This window comes from Pocillopora damicornis, chromosome 2 (genome assembly GCF_964200805.1).
Source record: "Pocillopora damicornis chromosome 2, jaPocDami1.2, whole genome shotgun sequence".
Taxonomy (NCBI): Eukaryota; Metazoa; Cnidaria; class Anthozoa; order Scleractinia; family Pocilloporidae; genus Pocillopora; species Pocillopora damicornis.
Window position 1 is genome coordinate 16,636,495 of NC_142671.1, and position 15,526 is coordinate 16,652,020.

At 39.5% G+C, this 15,526-nt stretch overlaps 1 protein-coding gene and 2 long non-coding RNA genes across 3 annotated transcripts in view; 2 read left to right on the forward strand and 1 right to left on the reverse strand.

Annotated features, from left to right (window-relative positions):
- LOC113676401 (uncharacterized) overlaps positions 1-15,526 on the reverse strand; it is a 40,459-nt gene that overhangs the window by 20,674 nt on the left and 4,259 nt on the right. The window lies entirely within an intron of this gene.
- On the forward strand, positions 368-3,922 carry LOC113676397 (uncharacterized). Its single transcript, XM_027193052.2, has 2 exons — positions 368-1,443; positions 2,160-3,922. The coding sequence occupies exons 1-2, from the start codon at positions 934-936 to the stop codon at positions 2,304-2,306; spliced, it is 657 nt and encodes a 218-aa protein (XP_027048853.1). The 5' UTR covers positions 368-933; the 3' UTR covers positions 2,307-3,922.
- Positions 4,818-8,813, forward strand: LOC149050100 (uncharacterized). Its single transcript, XR_016183800.1, has 3 exons — positions 4,818-4,941; positions 5,362-5,475; positions 8,688-8,813. It is a non-coding gene; the product is annotated as an uncharacterized LOC149050100 (long non-coding RNA).

A 15,526-nucleotide genomic window follows, 5' to 3' on the forward strand; every position in this document is an offset into this window, starting at 1 on the left:
GAACTGTTCTAAAACAATTGCAATAGTCGTATACAAGGAAAGATTTGCATTGTAAACAGTTTATCAAACTAACAGCTTCTCTAACAATGCACACAAATCCTTACAGAACCTAGAAACTATCTCTAGGCGATAAAGTTGTTAATTACTAGATACCGGACATACTTGAGACTTCTCCTTGGAGACACACGCAGCAAAAGGCAGTTGACTTTTTAAAATATGCGACTGAAAAATGCAAAACCTAGTCTACTTAGTGATAAATAGATAAGAAAAAAATTTGTAAATAAATCTTATGCAGTGGTGCGCGCAAAGTGATCTTTTTTTCCCCCTAACTTAAACATAACCGTTTACTGTTAAGGAGTCGTGCACGAGAGCCAAGCCTGAGCTGGCAGCTTATTGGCCGCCCTGAGGTTTAAAATGGTTGCTCGAGCTGAAGTATTCGGTGCAGGGAGCAGGCACGTGGATAGAACAAAAGTCTGGCTCGCCATTGATCGGCATATAGAGTCGACACGAAAGATCGCTTGTTGACTTTGTTAGCGATTTCTAAAGGTCTGACGACAGCAAGCACCGCTATTGTATTGGCCAACTAATTATAATCGAAGCCACGCGCAGGACACGCACAAAAGAGCTCAAGACAATCCAGCCCTTTCATATGAAGATTAAAGGCACAAAAACAAGCCGTAGGCCATTCAAAGCAGTTAGTTTGCCTAACGTGTCATTGTGCTAAATGTCTCCACAGCCCCTCCCACTAACTCACTACCCAACAACCAAACGCTAAGTCCCTGAGGAACAAAACAAACCGCTTTATAGGCTCCGCCACGCGTCTCATGTAATATAGTATTTGCACGCACTTGTGTAGCGTGGAGCGAGACGAGTCCGTGTAAGAGAGAGCACCGCGCTGCTGCTGCCCGCTTGTCACCGCCCTGCGCAACACATATGGAGGAGTTATTAACTTTTGAGGATCTCGCTGGTCTGGATTTTCCTATCGATTTTCCAGAAATCAGCTATGACTCGCCGTCACCGTCGTCTCAGTCGTCTGATTGCTTGTCACTAGATTCACCAGCCATCTCACCAGTGAACTCTCCAAGTTCGTCCCATTCGTCTGCTCTTAGCAGCGACAACTCGCCAAGCTCCAGCCCAAAACCATCCAGGCATCGCACACGTTGCCGAACACCACACTGTTTGAAAAAAGAGCATGCTTCTATATTACGAAGAAACGAGAGGGAGAGGAACAGAGTCAAGCTCGTCAGCGATGGATTTGCCACCTTACGCAAGCACATCCCAACCACGCCAGCTAACAAGAAGCTCTCCAAAGTGGAAACGCTCCGCACTGCCATTGAGTACATAAAACATTTGCAGCGCGTGCTGAATGAGAGTAAATGGCACGAGAGGCAATCGCGCTTCTTACGACAAGTTGGGTGGATTCAAGATGCATATGACTTACAGGTAACTGACGCTTTTACTGTTGTGCATTTTTATACGCAATGAGACAAGGGTATCGATGGGATTAAAAGCTCTCAGAAACTTTGCATAGCTCAAAACAACCTCCAACAAAGTCAGGCGCACGCGTACATTTCTTGGCCCAAGTTTCAGTTTGCGAGGAAGTTCAAAAAGTTTCTTGAACCGCATAGAAAAGTTGGGTTAAGTGACAGGCCATCAAAAACTGTCAATTTGTTTCTTCAAAAAATAATCAAATTTACACCAATGTCTTGGAGTCTTATCAGGTTACTTTACTAAAGAGACAATCAACTCTGATTTCACTTTTGTAACTCTCAACTGAATTAATGCAGCATGCTTTCAAGAGGCGCGGAAATGCTCGGGGTTTCGGCTAGTCACCGGGCTCACAACTCTGGACAAGCTATGAGACAAATTCTGCAAAACTAGTGAACCATTGTTACATATTGCAGTTCTAGCACACGTGCCCAGCTACAAAACAAATACGATTTTTCGGAACTGGATTTCTATTACTAGGGTAACTCACGCGCCTATTCATTGCGCCTTTGATTACCTTTCACTTAGCGCTTTATTAAAAACCGTCCAACCGGAACATTCAAATTATGAATGATAATAACGGCGCAAATGAAGGCTTTTATGGAGAGGAGTAGGGAAGATTCCTGCCGCGCGCACTAATTGACTTGGCTGTTTTATTGCTTTTCTTGCAGGCCCTATCCAGAGGAAACGTTGCCACTGCTCAACAGTTGAGCTCCTACCTCCTAAGCCTTCCAGAGATCGCTCCATACCCAACAAGCGAGGGGTCCTTTGTTAACAACTCTGTGAGTTTGTCCAACGTATATGGACATGTTAACTAATTCAGATTTACTCTGACTCAATCAAGTAAAGATACCGTTCATTACAATGGAATGACAAAGTGTAAGCTAAGTTATTTGGCGTATTTTTATCTTACTGTATCTCGGAAGTTGCATTTAGTTATCTTCTTTTTAGCGTACAAATTCCACTCGTGTAGTCTTTTTCAGGGAAAAGTTTAATAAGCTTGGCTTTGATGTACATAGAATTAGATCTATCATGATAAATAGGGCAGCATTGTTTTCGGACAACGTGATTCTTTTTCTAGGTGAAAATAGCAACGAGGGTTTTATATATCCAGCAGAGCTGATGTATTTTTCTTCCCAATTGGAGGTAAATAGCGTAAACAATTTTGAACCGATTGGTGTTCTTATAATTTCGTAGTATAGAGACTTTCGAATTCGCTGTTCTTTTTGCAGCGGTATTTTCTCCTTAACGGAAAATTGTATATAGGATGTCTCGTAAGCGAGGATGTTGTATTGGTTGCATGTTTCCTAATTAATAACACACAATACAGAGCTCTGTAGATTAGTTTATTCCAGTATAACGAGGAAAGTTTCGAAATGAAAGGAATTTTTGGCTGCTTTACGCAGCCATTTGACATTTCCATCAAATGGAAAAGATTTGAGTGTGATGATTTATTGTTTTTTTAAGACGTCTTTGATAACTTTTTTTTCGTCTTAAAGAAATCCTTTATGTTTGGTAGCCCAGCAGTTATTAGAGGCGCTTAGGTAGCTGGCCTTGAGCCAAGGTGAAATATGCATATTCTGAATACACAAATTAACCAGGTTATAAACTTCTATTATCTCTAAAGAGAAGACTAACAATATACCCCAAGAAAGCGGTAAAAGAATTTGGCTTTCAAGGCACCAGAATTTGCACCTTTCATCTTAGTCGCGGCAGAAATGTCGACATTGCTAATCAAGTAATTAATTGAACTCCAATGAGTTTAAAGGATTTCCTTCGCTCCCGTTGTAGAAACTTTTTTGTTTTTGTAATGGGTGACATGCTTGCAAGGTCAAGCGAATAGAAGTAACAACTTCGGCTTTATGAAGGATTGAAGTAAGGACAGAGTCCATACGTTATATATGTAACGCGCAGAACAATATTGAGTTTGTAGTTGATTCTACTGAGAAACTCGCGAATATCATAGCTTATACAAATATATTCCACAATGTATAAATACGCAGGCACTCAAGAAAATTTGTGGCTTAAATCGTGCTAGGTTGAGTTGCTGCTGTTAAGACTTGCTTCCAAAGGGAAAAAAACACAGGAATGATGTTGAAGCTCTTTTGTTTTAAGAAGATATTGTCGAGTTCCTATAATAAGTTCTAATTTGAGACTACTTGTTTAATGGAACCTAGATTTGAACAGGTTTGGACTCCTTAGCTGACACCTAGAGCGAAATTTGTTCGGCATAAGCCAACAAAGTATAAATCCAATAATGTCTGGGAACAGACTAATTCAGTACTAGTGCTGTGCACCGTATGAGTAGTTTGTAGAGAAATAAGAAGATGACCACTTGCGTATCTAGTGGACATGAAAAAATAGAATATGTCAGTATATACCTTATCATGCAATTTGTTAAAGAGAAATTAAAGTTGCACGATTTATTTTTCTATATTTCTAGTTTGGTGTTTTCTTTTCGGGATACGATTCCTGTCAAAATACCTTTGTCGCTGTTGTTGGGGTTTAGTCAACAGCTTCTTGTAGCAGTTGATTTTAATGTGGTGCTCTAAGCAGAGCACATGGTAGCCTTTAGAAAAGATTGTCTAATAGTGACCCACTAATTGGGCGGGACGACGCTTTAAGCGCGCAAATTACAATGTCACTCGCTAAACACCTAGGAAGAAAGCGCATTTGCTCAATGTTTCGAAGTAAAATCACAAGATACAGATGAAGTAGTAAAACCGCAAGCACATTAAAAAAAATTTAAATACCATAGCTTTCCATAAGAGTCATTTTCCAGGAGCAAAGAGACTGGAGAACTTTGTTATTGAATCGAATTCACCCCCCGACGAGAGGTAGAAAAACCTGAATGAATCAGCTCATTCACAGCTTCGTAACATCCAAAGTTCAACTACAACAAATTAGCACAAGGCCACCAGGGTCTAGCCCAAATCAAAATAACCGTGGCGAACGGCAACTCGCATCACCGAGATATCATAGCAAACAATTTACTACCCGCTGTGAGGACAAATGACTTAGCTTTTACCACCTAGTGCAGCTCGGAGCGAAACAACAAAGGGCAAAGATGATTAATTTCAGCGACATGTTAAGAGCTGTTCGTTTCAAATTCTGTCGGGGGTGAGAGTCGAAACTGAGAAAGCAAACCTTAACTGACTTGTTTTCAGCTGACTATTAATAGATCTTGAAAGGAAGCATCGCTAAATCGCGCTTGCCTAGGAACAAACAAGTTAAAGGGGTTACTAAGGATTACGCCGACAGCCTTAAGACGCCTTTAATTCCACTGATAGTTTTCTGTAAGCCTCTTTCGAAAAGGAAAACTAAGGACACTTATGTCTTAGGATTACTTGTATCAGATCATTCTTGACTAAGATATTGTTTATCTGGTGTGGGTCGATAATATGAAATTAATTGTTAAAGACTGCCCGAGGGCCATTGGCTCCGTTTACTAAGGTATACCACACCTGTTGTTAATGTTAGCCGACAAGTATTGATTTCAGCGAGAAATGTGATTTTTGTTTACATGGTTCGTGCCAAATTTATCGTTCATGACACAAATTTTCAATATAAAATGTACGTGTAAATGCAGAGTCAGAAACTCGACCAGTGGTAACTAGAGCTTTATGTGACAATAATTAGGAAATACTCGTTTCTCAACGAGAAGAATATGACTAAATTCACTAAAACGTTCAAGAATAATTTTTAAAATTGCTTAACAACGCTCTTAACACGACTTCTGTAAACTCCTCGCTCACCTTCGGGGATGAGGAGTTTATGGAATGGCGCTCCTGTTTGAGCGCTGATGAGGCTAAATATCTGTATTCTTTTATCGATATTTAGTGAAAACATTTAACTTTTATTGTCATTTAATAGGGCTTCCTTGTGAGAACTTAAAGGTTTGTATTGAACCCTTATTACTTGCGCGGATATGAAAAGACTCCTTTGGGGCTGTCAGTGCAACTGGATAAAGCAGGGCATCGGAACTAGGTAACTAGAAGCAAACCGCTAGAAAGAAAAGATGCAGATGTCGTTTTTTCTGATTTCCAAACAAAACAAGTTTTTGGTACAGACGAAATTTTAACCCCACAAAGCTATCGCACAGGACCATACTCATCACAAGCTGAAACTATGAGCGTGAGACCAAATACATCGCACATCCCCTCTGGAAACTCAGAACACACCAAACAACGAGAAACAATTGGCTTTGGAAAGCAAGTGAGCTAGTTCTTGCTATAAAAATGCCTATTCCACATGCTTATTTTTCATTTCTAAGCCTTCCATGAATTTCAATTGCGATTTCAATTTCATAATCATCTCATGAGGCTCAATGCGCAAGAATGTTCGAGATTACAGCGTTACAAAATCTCTTGTTTCCAGCAAAGTAAGAAACATATATCCCACGTACAACTTTAAAAAGAAGTCCAAAGTTCTAATTCTCCTTTACCACCTCCGTCGTTTTTTTTATAAAGAAGAGTCTAAGGTATTGAAAATGTTCATCTTTTATCCTTCCGTATTAAGCCCCCACAAAACCCCCATCTCTATAGAAACATCACTCCACCGTAAAACCATTTTGAATCTAACAATAGGAGCCACGTGTTTCCAAACATCAAACGCATACTGTGCGGTTGGAAAGTGCCGCATTAACTGTGCAAGAATTCATCAACACTTTGGACTTTAATCGAATATTTTGTATACAATTTCCACGCGCATATTGCGATTGCGAAATTCCTAAACACAGGTTGTACGTTTCACAATCTAGGAGGCGTCTGTGGCTTAGACAATAAATAACCCGTTCCCTTGATGAATACCAAAGAAAAGAGACCTCTGCGTTAATTAGACAAAGACATCATAGCATTGGAGAATGCATTTAAATTTTTTTTTTCACACAACAAAGCCAAGTGGCCTGAGATGGAGCACATTTGCTATGAGATTTTTCAATCAGGTCAAGCTACCAGGCAACAGAATTGCACCATAAACTCCACTGATAATGCTGTAATTGTGGCAATCGTATTAAAACTTCCTTAGGGCTACAAAAAAGATGATACACTGATGCGTTGTTATGGATATTTTGTGGAAAGCGATTATGATAATTATCTTTAATCGCAAATATTATCATCATTCCTCTAGTTGGTAACGCAGAAACTATAACAACTAATAGCGTGTCTCGTCACGTTTTCTTTTCTTTTCACATTTCCAAAGAGCGTTTATTCCCATCCTCGCGCATGACTAGCGCACAGAATTAAAAAAGGCTCTCTCAGAGCTTCTGAGAGAGGTAAACAGTCATTTTTTCCGATAAGAGTATTCTGGTCAATCACATTGTTTTTCCTTTAACAAAAATCTTCTCTCAATAATGAAAATAAGGAACACTGAGAGCAGAAAAAGGACATCGCACATATAGCTGTAAATTTAGTTGACCAAGTGAAACCTGTGCTCAGCAGGACAAGTTCCGCGGGACCCTGGCTTGTGCTTGCTCAATACAGGGTGTCCGATCAATAAACTTTGTAGTAAATTGCGAAATTTTACTAAACAAACTGAACTTACCCCCCACCCCCCCCCCCCCCCCAAGAGAATTTCTTGTACGTTGCGCACCTGAAATTGAAACCTATTGACGTCGGTTTGACTTTCATGTTTTGTTATCTCTGAAAGAAAAAAAAAAAAAAACCAGAGGAAAAAGTGTATTTCAAAAGTCCTTGATCTACTGGCACAATAACGCATCAAGGAAGTGATAAGACTGTCTCTCGTTAATGATGTTAACAAATTCATTATTTTGACGTCCTAAATATATTTACCACGAACTGCCAGTAAGTTGTGCCGTGGAATATGTCAGCCTTTAAGTTGCCAAGTTTTTTTTGGTTTTTTTTGCAATATTTGAAAGAGATACGCTCTAAAAGCGTGTGGTTTCTCGATATAACAGAATATGGAGTTTCGCACAGTCAGAAAAAAAAAACAGTCACTACGCCACGAGACAGGTCAAAGTAAGAAATTCATGTTAAATTTTAACTGGAGGGTTCGTGCTGTTTTTAATCGAGAAATACCACGTCAACGCAATATAGCAACTAACAGATGGATGTTTCAAAACTGTATCGATATATGAACAAATTTTCATGTAGCAACGTTCATTGATGAGTGCAATTTCAAAAATTGCGTCAAAGCGCGAGTTCCTTGACTTCTAGGAAATGTGCGGCTTTATCCCAAAATCTGCGTTTCAAAGTTCACCTGTGTTTAAAACTTCCGATCAAAATTAATAGAAGCTAGAGAGGAAGGAACTTAAATATACGTCCTCATAACGAAACGAATGACTGTAATTAAAAATTCACTTGAGTTTAAAACTTCCGTAAAAAATAAAAGAAAAATTTAATGGCACCGTTTAAAACTTCCGTTTAAAGTTAAACATAGGTGATTGTTTTCTTTTCGGACTTTTTTACTGCAGACGCAACGTATTACATGCGTGCGCAAAGCAATTAAGAGGGTCATCGCTTTTCATAAGGACCTAATCCCTCAGTGCTTACATCCACAAGCGTCTCTTAATTTCAATCGACAGGTGAAGCTGCGTAAGTTGGATACAGGAAGACTGAGTCCCCTTTTTATCATTACCCTATATATCCTGTTTAAACACTGATTATAAAGATAGCCTCGTGCAGCGTTTACTTCCTTTCTTCGAAAAAAGACACGAGGACCAGCTGTTCAACTTTTGACAGGAGCTCTACAATCAATATTAGACGCAACCGTTTCCATTACAATATGCCAATCAAAATGACGTCGAGACCCGTTCAACCAAAACGTCCTCATTATACCCGGCAACGCTGTTGTAAACATACGTTTAGTTTGAATGGTTTGGCGCGTTCTCTTCCACACGTTTTTTTTAAGCCGGAAAGTTTTTCGCGCGTTCCTACGAGTGCTAAAAAGTTTGTTCACTTCACAGACGTGCAACCTCTCCAAGGCCAAGACAAGCGATTCACTTCAAATCTAAACAGTTTCGCTCAAGTTTTCTGCATTAGCGAAACTAACGTTGCCGTTACTTATTAACAAAAAACATACTAAATTTGTAAGGTGGCGACAAAATTAACCTAAAACAAACAACTTGGGTTGGGACTTTTCACTCCTTAAGCACAGAAAACCCCCTAAAAGTAGATTCTGAGCTTTCTAAGAGAAAAATTCCTCCACAATCTTTTAAACTGGAGTTTCTTTTTCTTTTTTAGGAAGGTGGTCTCTATTCATAACAATGGCAAGGGCTTTGAACAAAAGATTCAAATAAAAGAGGCCTCAAAATTTACTCTAAAAGGTGTTTAATAAAGACACGGTTGAGATTTGAAAAGCATTGCAATTGTTCTCTGCAGCTTTTGGGCCAGATTTGAGCCTTGTTACTTTGTCAAAGCAGTCTTGTGTGCAGAATAAACAGCATTACAGTTTTTTTACCTAATTTCGTCTGCAAAGTATCTTAGTCTGACAACACTCTTGAGATCTGAATACTGAGGTTTATTGCAGTAAGATAAATTACTAAATGTAAATTACTACATGTTAAAGAATAATGTGTGTAGACTACCCTTAGATTATGAGAACATTTCAATCTTCTTTAATGCCCTCTGCAGTGTATTTAAGTCTAGTAGCACTCTTGAAAACTGGTCTTTGAGATTTGTTGTGATGAGAAATATGACTAGATTTTTCAGAGAGTTTATCTAAGTAGGAGGTCGATTTTCTTTCGCCTAAAAACCACAAAATGTCTTCAGTAATTGTCTTCTTAAAAATGCCTAGAGGCTAACAACAGTTCAAACGAATAAACGTATATTGGAAAAGAAAAGTACTATTTTCATCTCGCTTTTAGCAACAGAATATTATAGCTACAAACACATCTTGGAGGATCGAATCACTGCAGTTCGGTGAGCTTGATTCACTGCACCATTCTATTTAAAAATTTTATCCAGGCAACTGGAAACGTCGCCATTTTCAGCGTTATGTTGAAGCGCGCGCGCCAACAGATGCTACTGAAGTGTTTAATTTGTTTGACATGGAATAAAGAAAGAGTGCAGCTGAGTGTTGCGAAAACAAAAACAGTTCGAAACAATTCTCCAAATGACAACAACTCCTTGGGAGTTTTATTATAGATGAATAAATCGGGCTGTAAACTCCCACGACCCTTTGACCCCTGGGCTACCTATCCGTGGGAACCATGAGAAACTACTCACACCATTCTTTATTCTCCATGCGTCTATTAGTAAACGATACTTGGCATCACAAATTCAACTAACATCATGAGTAAGAAAACGTTTTGTCCCTTCACTCCTGTAAGTGTTATCAGAAGCACATAACCTATAAACAATTATACACTCCAAAGTTGTCCAGTTATCAGAGCTTGAAAAGCTAACGGTTCGTGTGTCGTCTTCCTTCTCCCGTTGCGACGCGTGCAACGCGCGTTTCTGTCGCGCTCGCACGCCAGAAGCCTACCTTCCTAGCTCTTCTATTTTTGTTTGTTTTCACCATTCTCGACAGATTGTATTTTCATAACAAGTCTACATACAATACAGTAGCGCTCGCACGCCAAAGATCCACCAGAAGATCTTCTACCATTTTTTCCCTCGCCCATCTCGAAAGACTGTATTTTCGTAACAATTATTTGCAAACATTACACCTGTCAGAACCCTAAAGTAAAACTTACAGACTAGAAATGAATCCTCGAACGTCATATAATTAACGCGGGATTTCAGACCTTGAAATATCACCGGAGAGATCGACGGTTTCACAGTGGTGCATGATTAAAAGTTTCATTTTCGAAACTAGTTTACAGGTTATTCGTATCAAATTAAGTGATTGATTCTCGCTATGAGAAACAGAAAGGGCACAAAACATAAATGAACCGTCGTCATTCATTCTCATAACTCATTATGCCGCAGTGTTTACCGCAACATGCGTGTATACACGCGCCTCTGCGGGAACAAGAAAAGAAAACCGGCATTATACTCCGCTGACGGCATACCCGATCCAGATGCTTTTTACAACTGTAACACTTGAGGGAGGCCAAACTTGTGCTCCCGAAATAAAAGGTTTTGCAAGTCAAGTTTGGCTTGAACTTGAATATTTCTTAAAGAAAACTACTCATCAGCACCACTGCCTAAACCAAAGATAACTCGACAGCTGTCCGTGAACTCGGAAAAATTGTGGTAGTATAGCTGAGATACCCTTTCTGCCGGATTGAGGTGAACTTTGCTTACGGCTTCGTGCATTTCCTCCATCTTGTGAAAGTTCACGTTAACACAACGTGTTATCAAAATACCTTCCTTACCAACTGAAATCTCAGTTAAAGTGAAGTCACGGCGATCCCCAATATAATAGTTTCACTTTTCAACCTGAGTTCACGACCAAACAACTTGGTTAGATCTCTAGTGAAATCAGGATAGAATTGATTCAGAGAGTTCAAACCTGATCTGTCGCAAAACGTTCTTGGGAAAGAGCGGGAAAATCCACGCCAATGACAAAATTAAGATATGGTACACATCCAGATCCTGATAACGGCAAAATTAAACAACAGATTCAGAAAAATGGAGAACAGCAAGTAACTGTACGTTTGGCTTTTTGGAGTCGCAATCTGGCATAGTTGCCATTGTGGACTATTTAGTATTGCTCTACCCACAGTGCCTTTCTCTTGCGTCAAGAAGTGAAATTCATCATTGTCACCAATTAATAATCAAGGGAGCATCAAAAATCGGACTGGAAATGAGATAAAGTAAAAAAGATATGTCTGGGGGATAAAATTATCATGATAAAAAGTAATGCTGCTTTAAATTAGCCCAGAATTTTGCCGTTAATAATAAGTCACCTCAAGTCTTATTCCACACCCTGTTCACCTTAATACCTCTACTGCATCCCGCAGTAATTTGTAATTTTCGATATTTCGTCGATCCTAGTACTTCGTAAAATGTTCCATCCAAAAGAAAGCAGTTTTCCCGTTCCCTAATCAGATCCTCTCTTCAGTCACAGGCCGCTTTCACTCATCTACAAACCTTGGGGCGGCCGCAAGAAGCATGTGTAACACTTGGATCCCGATCAAGTCCTTACCAGGAACACTCGATCTTCATCGGCCAAAAGAGCATTGAGCTCCACCACAGTAAAATGCAACAACAATGTACAAGGAAATAGTGTAAGAAACAAAAATCACTGAGTCCTTGAGTGGAATCCGAGAGTCTCAGTTTTACCGCTGACAGGTGCTACCATTGAGTTCCAGGATCTTGTCACGGAATACGAAATTTTTTGGTTATAATGGCGATCAAACCTCTAGAAACAATTGCCCTTAGTTCCCATTCGGTCTTCCTCTTCCTCTCCTATCATTTCTTGTCAAATTCATTTCGAACGTTTTTCTCCTAAACATGCAAATTTCGCCATTTTTAAGAATATTAAAAGAGGATGGAGATACAAATTCAGTAGAAGCTGACGTTTCCTAAAAATGCTTGCCAGAAGTAGGGGAATTCAATTCGTCTAAACAGCATCTGTCTTCAATTGCAGGTTCACATATTCTCTATTCTGCTAAAATAAGCAATACCGAAGTAGTCTTATAGGCAATAAAGCCCCAGCAGCGGAGGCTTACATTTAGCTCAATGGTTATTTTTTAAGAGAGAGAAGTAAGCAAAGAGTCATAAGCCAGGGGAGTGCTTGCGTAATCTCTTGACCGGGCCATAATTTTACTTATCATATGACCAGTACAGCGCCCGCTCACACAATCCCATAAAAACAATCATGAAAAATCTGAAGTGGGTGGGGTCGTACACTTAACTTAGGTAGGCAAGGTACAAGCCGTTCACCCCCACCCGAGTCTGGTGAATTTCCCGATAACGTGAATTCCATTTGTAGACTTAGAGTTAGAATAAATAAGAACTCGGAGAATAAGTCGCATTTTTCGGTGAATTGTGAATTTATTGTTCTGACACGACGAAATAAAGAAAAAAATTGCTGTAGAATATAATTTTTTGTACTTGTTAAACGCACGCCCTTCGTATGTGGGAATTCGTGTCCTAATTCGGTTGGAACATATTTCCAAAATCTTAAAACTTAGTAGTAATATGATAACATTTTTATCGACTGAGTTTTGTCGGGCCAATCGGAAAAATGTTTGGGTCTCCGTCACAATAAAAGGACCTTGTGCTTGACCTCAAGCCAAGTATTCAACTACTCCCACTCAGTCAATATGTACTTCCTAATCGCGTACGACAAATTGAAGAATACGCTGGTCATGACAGTCCCGTGGCCGTCGCACGCAATGGGAAAACTGTACTACAGAATTTGTTTCACTGAGAAAAAAGTCTCCAAATTAAAATGCCATCAGAAGATTCAGTGGAACACCTAACGATTGGGGTACCATGCTTCGACTTGCTTAACTATGAATTCGTGCCAGGTGCAAAGCAAGTAACTTTGTGTTAATGGCGGGGGCTGAAGTGAAACGCGTCATACGGGTGCACCACATTATACGTGACAGGTCAGGTTTAGGGCCAGTGCAGACAATATGACTGGTCTATTCATCAAGAGAAGCATAATTGACATAAGGCAGCTAACTAGCTAAACGTGTTCTTCGGCACACCCAGCGCTTAAGTGTCTTTTCAAATCATATGCGGAACTTACGGAATTGTTGTTTTAAGTGCTCGTATAAAAAGTTTAAACCTGCACACGCGCCTAACTCATGCCGGCCTGTAGCGTTCGCATGCCGGCCGCATGTATAATGTCAAAGAAGTGCACAAATTCAAAACGCGAGTGTCGTGCGATTCCGGCCGCCCACGCGCGCCCCCCTGAAGCAAGCGCCATCCGAAGTACGCGCCACGCGTGTTGTAAAGAGTCATGCAACGCGACAAGCAAGCGGTCACCGGGAATTCTCTTCGACGGTTGACCATCTGAATCAAAGGATTATGCAATAAATAATTCTTGTGGTTTGCGGTGAGTGCCGAAGATTCTTCTATAGAGCTCATTTAAGACATTATATTAAGTGAAACAAATACTTTGCGTGGGAAGGCTACAAGAACGAGTTATCAACTTTCAAACAATTCCATACAATGCATTCATTTGTATGAAACTCCATCAGACGGGAACAAATTCAAAGTTTATGTAACTTTAATTCCCGCTGATGGGAACCGCTGAAGGCGTTTTTCTTACGCCGTCAAAACTATGATGCAGACTTTTATATAGTAGCACAGGGGAGTCAGAGCGTAACAGCCTTGAACTTGAACGCGACAGTCGCTTATTTTAAAATATAGAACAAAACCAATACGAAATAAGGCATCCAATTTTTTTCACATCATCTCCTATTGAGTCCAGTTTCCTGTGAAAAGTTATCCCAAGGAAAACAATACATGAATACTTGTATAGTATTTAATGTTTGCTACGGATGTTCACGCAAGCGTATCGCAGTGAAAATTCATTACCCCAATTTCAATCCAGGAGAGTAGAAATCTTTACGAAAGAAATGTGCTTCATTAAAGCCCACTAGGGGACTTCATATTTTACTTACAACTAAGAGTCGTTCTAGGCACAAAATTGTTGCTTTACAGTCAAATGTTAAGTTGAGTGCTGGCTACTGAGACGCACTGTTGAACAGAGCCTGGTGCAATATACTTAATGGTTGTACTCAAAAGACTGTGAGGGGTGAGATGTTGATAAGCAAATACTTCTATAGACTACTGAAAAGACACATAGAAACAAACACTTAAATCATTTAAATTCCCTCATACTTTATTTAAGCCAAATTGAGATTATAAGCTTAAATCCAGGCATTACCATAGCTACCATACAAGGTCTCGCCGTAATTATACCCCTTTGGGTGAGTTTTTTTCGGTCATTAAATTATCTGTTTCTTAAGATTATGCTTTGGTTCTCCACCTTACAATTTGCCAGAAAAATTTTTAATCCACTTTCTCAGACGGTTGTTCTGTGATGATCTTTTAGCTAGTTACAAACCACGTATCTTACAAAAATAAGAATGCAATACGCTCCTAAACAAAATGATCCGTCCGCTTAAATATCCAGAAGCACGTGTAAAATTAACGCCAGAGAACAAACAAACGACGTCAAACAAAAAAAATCGCCCTTTCCTAACCATTAGAATACTTGACACGATGCAATGACTAGAATATTCTCGAAGCGTCACATGAAATGATCCACCCACACACCCCTCACAACTCAGTTGAGTGCCGTTATTGTGTCAGATAGCTCATTTGCGGTTTTCTTTTAGTCTGTTTAGGTCTCTTTATCAGTTTACTTTGTACTTAAAATCTCATCAAAATGGTACTTAATCCTTTCGCCCACGTGCTTCGTCAAGTATTGCGGTTAACCAATGTGGCTCGGACATCAAGCAAATCATCACGCGTCATGAAAAGAAGTAAATTAAAAGAGTTGGAGAAGAAAACTTTTGATTCCTTTTGACAGCTCATTTTTATAACACTAACTCCTAGCTGAAAATGGGAGTGAAACCAAGAACGTACCAATTTTTTTGCACCTGATTAAGTTTACACAGAAATCTGCATCATAAGTGCTTCTTCCTGTTTTGATTGATATTACCAATACTAAATAACCATTAAGAGTTTTCAATCACTCCCTGAAGAAAACTTCCCTTGTTTTGGAGGAACAACTAAATAAACGAATAGCGCGCACAGACACTTCTTGGAGGAACCAAAGTAGCTGTAAAGGCTGAAATGCGATTAAAATACTAACTATGGGGGAAATTGAAACGAAATTGTTGGGCAGGAACCGGAATACGGGGGATGTCTGAAACTAGTATTTAGACCGTAAAAAAACTGAAGCTCATAAAACAATGTATAATATTACGCAAGAAAAGAATTGAAGATTACAACAGAAAACGATGTAGACCTCACATACGTCAGAGATAAAGACATGCAGGCACGAAAGGCAGGAAATTCACAACATACTGTTTTTTTTTTTTCAGTTCTTCTGCTAGACATATGGTTACTGGTAACCGAATTTTGAGACAGTCTGTTCTTGGAAACTCAAAATCTTATTTTTTTTCGCCAGGTATATGATAAGACAATATCGATCATTTTTATCAAAA

Bases quoted from the DNA above. Each gene is read 5' to 3' on its own strand.
- LOC113676397 (XM_027193052.2), top strand. From the start codon at position 934: ATGGAGGAGTTATTAACTTTTGAGGATCTCGCTGGTCTGGATTTTCCT. The intron at 1,444-2,159 runs GTAACTGACGCT...CTTTTCTTGCAG, and splicing joins AAGATGCATATGACTTACAG to GCCCTATCCAGAGGAAACGT.